The sequence below is a fragment of the Dicentrarchus labrax genome, unplaced genomic scaffold (genome assembly GCF_905237075.1).
Source record: "Dicentrarchus labrax unplaced genomic scaffold, dlabrax2021, whole genome shotgun sequence".
In the NCBI taxonomy this organism is placed as follows: domain Eukaryota; kingdom Metazoa; phylum Chordata; class Actinopteri; family Moronidae; genus Dicentrarchus; species Dicentrarchus labrax.
Window position 1 is genome coordinate 18,631,887 of NW_026136721.1, and position 11,325 is coordinate 18,643,211.

At 40.2% G+C, this 11,325-nt stretch overlaps 1 protein-coding gene across 1 annotated transcript in view; it reads right to left on the bottom strand.

The window, feature by feature from the left end:
• Positions 1-11,325, bottom strand: part of LOC127354277 (sphingosine kinase 1) — a 34,797-nt gene that overhangs the window by 6,067 nt on the left and 17,405 nt on the right. Inside the window, exons 3-4 of the mRNA XM_051384084.1 lie at positions 4,943-5,037; positions 4,114-4,229 (exon numbers count right to left, since the gene is read on the bottom strand). Coding sequence (XP_051240044.1) covers positions 4,114-4,229; positions 4,943-5,037 — 211 coding nt within the window. The remainder of the gene's footprint in view (positions 1-4,113; positions 4,230-4,942; positions 5,038-11,325) is intronic.

Genomic DNA, 11,325 nt, shown 5'->3' on the forward strand with positions numbered 1-11,325 from the left:
TAGTCCAGCATGTTAGCATTCTAACGTTTTCTAGTCAGCACAAAGTAAAGCTGAGGCTGATGGGAATGTCATTAGTTTCTCAGATATTCGGTCATAAAACAAAGTATTGGACAAACTGAACTTCTGACCTGAAGATGCCGTAGATGGAAAGTTAAGGGATCACCAAAAAAATAACAATTCTTCCTGATGGGGACATGACAGTGTGTATCAGATAGTGTTGGTAATCCATCCGATAGTTGTTAAGACATTCTCATGGCGACATTGCCTTTACAGCCGTGCCACTAGCATGACTTATAGTATATGATAAGCTTGTAAAATACAGCACACTGTTAAATACCAGTGGTTCCCCAACCTTTATAGCTTGTGGCCTCTTACATAAAATAAGAACCTGTTTGGGGCCCCTTGTCTCATGTTTCAGATGTCTTTGAGTTCCACCTGAGAGTCATTTCCTCAATTAATCTATTTACACATTAATACAAATTTGCCTCGCCCAACTCCTGTCTTTAGTTTGTCTTCTTTATTACCTCATTAGTCCTCTCAGATTTATCTTGTGACCCTTCGAAGGGAGCCCGACCCTTAAGTTTGGAGCCACTGGACTAAACTACCAAACTATATATAAAAGTAGTCAAATCTAGCTTCACCCCAACCAACAGTGAAATGCTAATAATGTCATAATAAATCAATATATATAGATCACAGGGGCAACACAATACACTTCATATAGTCCCACAAACTGCAGCCTCAGTCGAATCCACACCTCTCTAAACAAACACATTATAACGTCATGAAGGGATTTACTGTAGGACTGTTGTATTAGCCCGCAATAATTATAATTAGGTGCCATCTGAGTAGAATTAATGTCCTTATATTGTATTATATATTTCCAGATCCCATCCAGTCTAAGCTGTTTATGCAGTATCTGTAAACCACCAGGGGAGGGAGACTCTCACTCACATCAAAGTGTCACACCTGTCACTTCAACCGTCAGCGTTCAGATGATGTTCCAGCTCGTGCTCATTATGTTTGTTTACAGAAACACATTAAATCCTCACTCAGCGAACCTTCATTCACTCATTGCATTGCATAATACCAGATACATTCTAGCTGCTGCTCGTTTGATCCACGTAGCCTCAGTGAACCCTACATTCAGCTGGGAATAATACCAAATACACCCTGGCCAGGGCCACTGCAGGACAGCCTGCAGTGAGAGCGAGGGAGAGAGAGAGAGAGAGAGAGAGAGAGAGAGAGAGAGAGAGAGAGAGAGAGATATTTTCTGGATGCCCCGGGAGTGTGAGAGGAGAGTAAACAATACAGAGTCTGGTCCCTTCCTCTCATTGTTGCTGCCGCTCTGGTGGAAGACCATTGTTTGATGAGAAGCAGATTGGCAGATGCAGTCGAAGAGGCGAATGAATGTGGCTCTTTGGTGAAGACAGCCATCAGAGTAAGGTGTATTGTTTAATTGAATTTCATTGTTACTAATTCATCCTTTATTTAGTCAGGAATCCACAATTGCAGCTTAAAGGCTTAAAGGTCCAAGTGTATAACATTAATGACAGAAATGGAATATAGTGTTTCTCAAACTGTTTAAACTACGTACCACCTCAGAAAATATTGGGCTCTCCACATATCACCATCAGAATACAGCGTAGGCCTACCATATTTAACTATAGATATTTAGTTGTTCCTTATAAGAAGATTTATTGTTGACTGTTGAATCCTAAACTAATTTGATAGAAAAGGGTACTCCTGATCTGCACTTCTCTTCCAAATAGTTCCTGTTTGGAGCCACAATTAATTTTATCTCTCACTATCTTTCCATCACATTTTAACTTGTAACTAATGATGGATGTATGCGGACGTCACACACGAACAATACTTAAACAAGACTATTGGGACTAATAGGAAATGCAAAACTCATAGTTTAAGTATTTTTATTCAACATTTTGCAGTACTTTGACAGTATTATGTGTTTTAAATAAATGTGTTTAATTCTTTTTAAATATTTAATAGACTCCTTCGTGTATCAAGAGACACAGCTGGAAGAGGAGGGTGAGGCAGGTTGGTTCCAATCTGCAGATACACTGCTAGATTTCACTAAATCCTACACACTGTCCTTTAAATAGAAGCAAAAACCAAAACAAATACACTGAGATACAAAATTACGGATTACAAAATAAATAAAATAGTAAAAGGTCAAGATAAAGCTTAATGTGACCTACAAACATGAGCAGCTCAAAGGGGGGAATTTATTTTTTTCTTTAGTTTGCACCAGCTGGCGCCCAGCGGAGAAGCACCGCTGTACACTGGGGATTTTCTACGTTTTGGACAAATTAAGTCTTGTTTACTTAGTTAGCTTATTGTAGCTGTAACAGCAATGACGGACCGATGACCTCACATACTGATGACTCACTTTTGTTCCACATCACTGTCCTGTTGTGGACGCATCGCAGTGAAAGACAAGTTGATTTTTACAGTAAATGTTCCTCACTGTATATTTTGGTCACAATTACAAAAAAAACCTCTTTCTGCTACTAGTCCCACAATGCAATGCATTTTACAACTCTATAAGATGATGATTCGTGAGTGTCTGTAAAGTCACTATTGAGTAAACTACTGAATATCTATTATAAGGATTAGTTTTTCCACCTCTGAATCTGATCAGCTGCTATTGTTTGTTCATTCGTTGGTTTCTTTCTTCTCCTTCAACTTCTCCTTTCTGTTCTTTGTCCTGGTTGACTGAACTCCAAACAAATGAGCAAATCATTAATAATTAATGGATGAGATGCATTTTACTCTGAAAAGCACCAGAAGGCTGGCCCATGTGTCTCTGAGGCTGAGATACTATATATCTATACGGAAAACTATGTAAACAAAACCAGCATCTTATTTGTTTAATAATTACATGTTCAACCAGTAGTTACGTCTGGATCTGTCCACAGTATTTATTACATTTGTATACAGTTGAGATCCTGTGGACATTATGGCCATTACTAATACTTATATTGACGGCTGCATTAGTTTCCTGTCTCCGGTCCAGCTGTCCTGTCCTAAAGCAGGTAGCTTCTGTCTGATGGGGGATAAGCTGATATTTCTGGAGCACATCTTTGACCAATCACACTGTTTGGCTGCAACTACCCACTGTTAATCTGATTTAAACCAGATTTGCAATATGTACTGTGCACGTGCAATTGAAACTCACAGCCCTGCGCCTGGAATGACGAGGCCCACATCATTATGTTCCCTAACTGGTTTGACTGGTTTCTGTGAAGCTCATGATGGAGTAACACTGCTACAATACAGCATGTTGTCCTCAAATGTCTTGTTTTACTCAATCGGCAGTCCAAAACCCAAAGGAATTCAGATTGTATATGACAAAATAATCCTCAAATTTACAAAGCTGGACCCAGGAAATGTTTGGCATTTTTGCCTTAAAAATGACTTAAATGATTATTTGATAAATATTCTGTTGATCAGAGTTTTACAGAGATCCAGTGTTGAGTGGGTGGGGTGGGGGATGGGGGGTTTCCACTAGGTCTTTTTTTTACTTATTGCAATATGCCTGTACTGTTGTCTGACTGCTGTACTTGTTTACATTTAAAAACAATAAAAAGTTGTTCACAAAAAATATTCTGTTGATCAACTAATAGATTAATCATCATGATCGTCACCTACAACATTAAATCACAGGTCACTTTGCCCAGCCAAAGCAGTGATGTGTGTGTGTGTGTGTGTGTGTGTGTGTGTGTGTGTGTGTGTGTGTGTGTGTGTGTGTGTGTGTGTGTTTGTGTGTGTGTGTGTGTGTGTGTGTGTGTGTGTGTGTGTGTGTGTGTGTGTGTGTGTGTGTGTGTGTGTGTGTGTGTGTGTGTGTGTGTGTGTGCGTGTGTGTGTGTTTGTGTTTGTGTAGCCATGAGAGAAACAATATCAATATATGATGTAAATGACATACAAAATGACGAAATGTTTAAAAAATAAGTGCCTCAATGGACTTTATGAGGTTTTCAAACCAGCCATGAAACCTTCAGAATCATAACTACACCACCATAGTGACAGGCAGATCAACAGAGTGCTGATATTTTGTTTTTTCGGGGGGGGGGGATTCTGCATGTGGCTCACCCAGAGTAGTGATGTATAGATGCAGCCAAGGCGTTGCCTGATCCACCAGGAAGGATACCCAGCGGTGTCCGGATGGCCTCCTCCCAGTCTGGTCTCTCCAGCAGACCATTTATCACCTGACAGACACAGAAAATACAGCTGCACTCAGGTGGACAGAGAGAAATACACATTGAATATTCAGTGTTTTAAAGCACTAACTGAAGAAATTGACTCTTTGGTAAATAATGTAGCCAGATTCTCTTTTTTAGAATAACCAGTAATAAGATATTAACAAAAGGCTAGTTAATAAATATAAACTATATTTACCCATTATAATTATATTTAAGGCTGCAGCTGACACTTATTTTAACACTTAATTTCAATATGCCCACAGTTAGAGCTTGTTATGTGCGAAATTTAAAGATGTTCAGTTTACAACGATATAAATCAGAGAAAAGCAGCTTGAACCAGAGACATGTTGAGTTATTAATTAATTATCACATTCATAAACAAGCAACGCAACACTGAAAAAGCGACTGAAACAGAAAGCTGGAGAGAAGTTAATCAGTTGTCTTCCTAAATAATACTTACACAGTTATCTGGTATACATTACATACTGTTAGTATAGGATAGTTGAGAATTGTTGGTGATGAGACACATTTAAATTATATTTTAATTTGTGATGATGTTCATCTGGATACACAAACAGGAAACATTTTGGTTTATAGTGATGACAGAAGTGTGTGATGTTGTGACTTTTAGAGTCATTTAATTTCAGAGATTCCTCGGTGTACCAGAGTGGAGCCTGGATATGAATATAGTGAACGTGTTTGTGTGCATCTCTCTTTACCTCAAATAGAAGTCCGTCTCCAGACATGATGACTAAAGCGTCCCACTGTGACAGGTCAGCCTCTCTCACCAGCTCTCGGGCGTGGTTCTGCCGCTCTGCAAAAACACCCACACACGCACAGATGTAAAGAGTGACTTAATGCAGGTGTGTCTTTCCTGTATAAGAAATCTAGAAAGTTGGATCCTCTGACTGTTACAGTAAAAGAGAAATCTATCTGGTCAGTTTCCTCCGTCCACGCAGAGGTCAGAGGTCACGGTCAGCTCTAATGGAGGCGTGACAGATATTCGGTGTCTGGCTCAAGCACATTTCCACAGGTGTTTGCTATCAGCAGCTCAAGTTACACATGACACAAATACCTTTGTTGTTTAAATAATGGCAAAAAGAGGACATTGAGATCTCAGGTAATAGAAGTTCTCCTTGTAATCTTCTTTCCTTTTGCCCCTCAGTTGCCAAATTAAAGTATCGCCGCAGGAGGGAAAGCTGATATATGGTCTTAAGTGAAGCGTCTACCGCAGTGTCGATTAGATTGGAACAACTAAATTACCCAGGAGCGCACTCTGTCAAATTAATCTGGGGCTGAATAATCTGATGAAGTGGGGCCTTGGTGACAAGGTCAGCTTCCTCTTAAGGTGGAGAGAGCAACTTTTTGAGTCAGTGCAGATTGTATCACCGTCAGTTCAAGGACTATAAAACAGGGCTGATTAAATATATGGAGAAAAAGAAGATTATAAAAAATACAGAAAATTAAATATGAAAAACTCAAGTTATGAACTACCTATCAACATTTCCCTAATATTATAATCTGGGTGTTGTTGTTTTAGAGCTCAAGCAGACACCACCTGACTCTTAATGCTTAATTTTACGGGTCAGCAATTTCCTAGAAGTTTCCTGGAGACAACTTTGTAATTTGGTACTAATTATAGAAAAAATAGAGTCTTTAATGACTACACTTTCAATTAACCAATTCCAGTTAACTGCTTGCGAAGCCTAAAGAGAGTCTTCTACTCAGCGGACAGCAGGTCAGCTGAACATGTCTGCAGTGAAGCATACAATTCAACATATGTGAAGAAAAAAGTATCCAATGATAAAGGAATAAGGAATAAATATTTAGTTGGGTTTAAACCGAAACTAATATCCTGTTTATCGTATTTTTTCCAAGGAACCTTCTTAGGAAATTATTCTATTATTACAGACCTATAAAATAAAGTATTATCTAATGTAATGTAGTATACAGGAAGATCTTTATTGTTTTATAGGGAACTCAAATCTGTAACTGCTGACCACTATATGTGGAGTGATAACCAGAATAATTTTGAGTAAGGGGTGACATTACAATATTTCTATGAACTCTCATTAAGGCTGTCTGAGAGATCCACACTTTGTTTTTCTATCTAATTTTGGACGTCTTCATCCCTTTGACCTTCCTGACCCTGACTCTCTGAGTCTGGACCTGTAATTTACTTTTAACATCTTGAGTTTCTTGCATCCGAAACATTATCATCATCTTAACTCGACAGTTTAACATCTGTTTTCTCTGGAATCAGGTTTTTTTGAATCGTGTGTTTTGTGTGTGTATCTGTCCGTCTGCGTCTCCCTCTCAGTCTCCCTGTCCTCTGTCTGAGGGTGAGAGGGCAGAAGGAGTGCTTTGAGGTGTGAAGTGAAGTCAGTCAAGTGCAGCAGACTTTCACCTGCTGAGGCTCAGCAACACTGGAAGCTTTTTCCTTACAGACATAAACACCTACAGAGATGCACACAGTCTGTATGAGAATGAGAAAAATGGATCATAAAGGAATTGATTATTGGCTATAAAGCTGCTACAAGTGGAATTTCTATTATTAGTCCTCTAATAATGGTGGTTTATCTCAGCAGAAACAACTAAGTAAATACTCCTCGAGCTGTAAGAGCAGAAAACAGCCAACAGAGCTGTTTTTATTCAGAATGTATGAACATTATTTTTGTCCAATGGTAACCTGGTGCTCAACTCACAATCTGTATGTATCTAAGTTGACTAGATATTTCTGCTGTTGGTATTTTTGACTAGTCAGAGCTAGAACAGGTTTTCAGAATGGAATTTGTTAAAGTTTGAGCAACAACAGCACAGCAACAACACAGTGAGATCACATGGCTGTTCCGTTCTTGACAACATACAAAGGGTTATCCTATTTATTCCTGAGAAGGAAGCAGTGTCCAAAATTTACACCTGCCAAGAAGTGCCACATTTTGGGTCTGATGGCAAAAATAGATAGTCTACAAAAGAAGCAGCTCCTCTTACACTGAGTACACCATGTTGAACCGCCATGTTTCTACAGTAAACCAAAACAACAAAAAACAAATATACTGGTTCTAGATAGGGCCTTTCACATTTTTCACAAGTTTCACAGCCACCTTAGTTTCTCTTTCACTCATGGGTGAGACGAGGGGGTTGTAATCAGTAACTACACCGCTAGATGCCACTAAATCCACACTGGTCCTTTAAAGACCCACAGTTATTTCCCATAGACTCTTCAGTTGCCCTATTTTTCGTCTCTTCCGTGCAGCTACCTTGTTCGTCTCTTTAATGCTGCCATTGTGTAAATGTCAACCCAAATGAAGAACAGCACAGTTATCCCATCCAAACACACACACACACACACACACACACACACACACACACACACACACCCTCCTCTGGGGAGGGATCTGATTTCTTGGCCTCTCTTCTTCCCTTCCCTTTCCTAAACTCTGCAGCATAAAGGAATCAATTCCTCCTTATCAGTCCAGTCACATCACATTTCCTTATCTATGCAGAGGCTGTAAACTAAAAAGGACTGAAGGGCCCCAATCAGCAACAAAGTTGTGGAGCAGGGACACTGCAGTGTGGTGGGAGGAGGGCTGAGAGCAGTTTTAGTATTCACCTCCCCTCTTCAGTTAAACTGATAATGGCAAAACGAAACAATGAGGGAAAACAAATATCAGGGATTGAGGGGCGGAGATAAGTCACACAGTCCTTGTAATGATTTTTATGGTAGCAGAAGAAAGTAGTGCAGAGATGACTGCAATAGTTTTGTCCAGCAGAGTTTCACCCTGTGGGTAGAGGCAGTGGATTGTGACTAACTCATTACAGTCATGCAGATCTCTGCTTCATTACTGGCCTCTGGTCACAGCCTGGACAGGGACTGTGGTGCATGTTTGTCCAAAATGTCCTCAGAAGGATACAAAGATCAGTATCCCCTCAAGCTCCTGTGGGGACTGCAGATCAGCGTTAGGATTATGGTATTTCTTTGCGTATGCATATACAAGCAGCACTTTGCATTTACTTTTATAACCTGTAATAACCAAATGGCCGTTTTTTGGCATCATCGAAATATGTGTCCCTTTATCTCTTCTGCTCTTTGGTGCTGAGACCAAAACAATAAAGTTGTGTGTTGGACAGCTGAACAGTGAGTTGTAACTTGCTCCGTAAAGCCGCGGGGAGCTGCAGATTCAGGCGATAACTGTCACACTGTCAGATTTCCAATGCTTCTTTCATGGTGGCCATAATGGTTTAGGTGCATGTAAAGTAACATGAGGCTCTGTCCTCATGCTGACCTTGTATCATCCCACATTAAAGTCTCCACCCTGCTGTCACACACATCCTGACTGGAGCTCCCTTCAAGCAGCACAGCCTAATAGCTGCAGTACTCCTCCACCAAAATGTCAGCAGGTGATGACAGTTAAACAGCACCACCTTTTCAATGGGGATGTGTGTGTGTGTGTTACAGCAGGAAACACTATAAACACTGTGACAGCTTACTCAGCTGCTGGATGGTGCCTGAGGTGTAGCCACAGAGAGAAACACACACACACACACACCACACACACACACACACACACACACACACACACACACACAGAGTGCCTCAGGTAGTGCTCCCCAAGGCATTCTAAAGTAGAAATACCTTTGAGAATGACTTGTACATAAGGTGAACATCAGATGTCATTAAACAGACTCAGACTGCACCAATGTGGCTGTATCTGCACTGCCAAACAGTTTAGTTTAGAGCAAAACAAAGTGTCACATAAGCAGTCTTAATATGTCTTAATATGTAATAGTTTCTTCCTAAATCTCATAAAATTAATGCCAGTCTGCACAATGTACAAACCAAAGCAGGTCTACTTTCACCCCACTGTCCTAACACACAAGTTATATATTTTTTCCAGTATGAAGTTAGATGAATTTTATTGGAAACACACCTCATCAGAGATCCAGAGAGACTCAAATGGGATGTGCCGATGGCTTAAGGCTCTGACAGACACTTCCTGTTCTGATGTTGCCCTCAGCCAAGCCTGAACCAGCTAACATGAGTTTAAATATGGGAAATCTTTTGCAGTCTGCCAGTGGAAAATAGTACTAAAATTTAGTGACAATCAAGATATAGTTCGACTTTAGAAAGGACATTTAAACCAAGAGGCAACTGTATTAAGTGGTAACAACCATATTAAACAAGTAAAATCCTGGAAATGTTTGCACTGTCTACAGTACAGGGATGGCTCTCAAAATCCAGAATTGATTGCCTTCTCACAACTATGGGTGACTTGCAAAAAAAAATAGACGTAAAAAAAAAGTAAAGCAGCAGAGGCAATATTATCCTAACTTTTCCTAGTATGAGCCAAGCATCAAATGGACCCTATTATTTCTATGATGCATCATAGCATAGCATCTTTCCCTTGAACCTCCCTGCCTGATAAAAGCCCACATCATTGGACTTCCATCAGGAAGATCAGTAAACTGATGATTGTTTAACTGATTGTGTAAATCGGTGGAGTGCCACTAAGCATCACAGAAAGCCAAAACTGATGTTTGTTACAGCTTCTTTTCCTTTTCATACAATAACTGTCTTCACATCCTCACAAGGGCCAATATTTGTTTTAATCACGTGACCATGATAGTTACCATAAAAGAAAGAAGACCCAAAGAGAAATAAAATAGAGAAAAAAGAGCAGCACAGAGAGCTTGTTGGAGGGTCTATCTGTCTCCTCTAGTAATTATTTGCATTGAGCAGATGAGTTCAAGCATGAGAGAAAAATGAGCATTTTCTATCATTCGATTAATATCGTCTGACAGACATCTTATCTTAGGGAGCCTGAGCAGTGAGGGAGACTGCCTGGGAGGAATCAGTGTGCCATCTTTACCACATGGACAGAAACTCACTCACAAACACAAAAAGCATGCTCAGACACACACTCTCTGTCTCTTTGTCCGCATCGGACCCTCACAGCAACGCAGTCATCCTTTTTCTATCCTCCACCCCTGGCAGTGCCCACAGCTGCCACACAGCCAAGGATCCAATAATGAGCCTGTCTACTTTCGCTAGCATCCACATACAAAAGACTTCCAGCTACACAGCTCGCACAGATCCCAGTGATACTCGAGAGGCACAAGAACAGACATGCTGTGTAGCAAGAGTTATGGTCAAAAATATTGACCATTCGCTAAACGCTTCCTCCAAACAGCAAATTATAGCTTAGCAATATAATATAACATATGATAACATACAGCAACAACGAGGTGTGTACTGTACTGGAGTATTTTTGCAGTATGTTATTGCTACTTTTACTGCAGTAAATGATCTGAATACTTCTTCCACCACTGTGTATTGCAGTAGTACACATCTGAGCAGCGTTATGTATATTTTCTTATTATACTGTACATTAAAACCACCAGTGGCAGAGACAGTTGTCATTATTGCCAGAAAAATCAACATTTGCCTTCTAGAAATGACATGTTTGTCTTTGTCTACTTCTCTTTGAAATCAGGACATGTTTTTAAAATTACCACTCATTTCTGTTGGTATATCTGCCACTGTTATGGATGTAAACTGCACATCTGGTGAGCTAGAATGGTCTTAGCAACAGTAACTAGGGCATAAGGGTTAGGATTAATATAAAGTTAAATTTTGCTTGATGGAGGCAAAATTTGCTGGACAGACTTCTGATAGATGCAACTGTCTTGAAAAGCAACTGGTTTGCAATGTTGTTTGTTTAAACTTTGCATGCTGGCTGCCCCTAAATGGAGCAAAAGGTTACAGTTTCACGGGCGGCTGTGGCTCAGAGGCAGAGCGGGTCGTTCCTGAATCGGAAGGTTGTGGGTTCGATCCCCAGCCCCTGGTGCCACATACTGAACCCCAAATTGCTCCCGATGCCATGCATCGGTGTGTGAACGTGTTTGAATGTTAGTTTCTGTTCGATGGACTGAATGTGTGTGAAAGGGTGAATGTGGCACATAGTGTAAAAGCACTGTGAGTGGTCGGAAGACTAGAAAGGTGCTATACAAGTACAGGTCCATTTACCATTTACTTTTAAGGAACGCTCTCCTCACAAGTCATGTGACATTCACTCATGTAACAGTTTGTATTTTTCTTTGG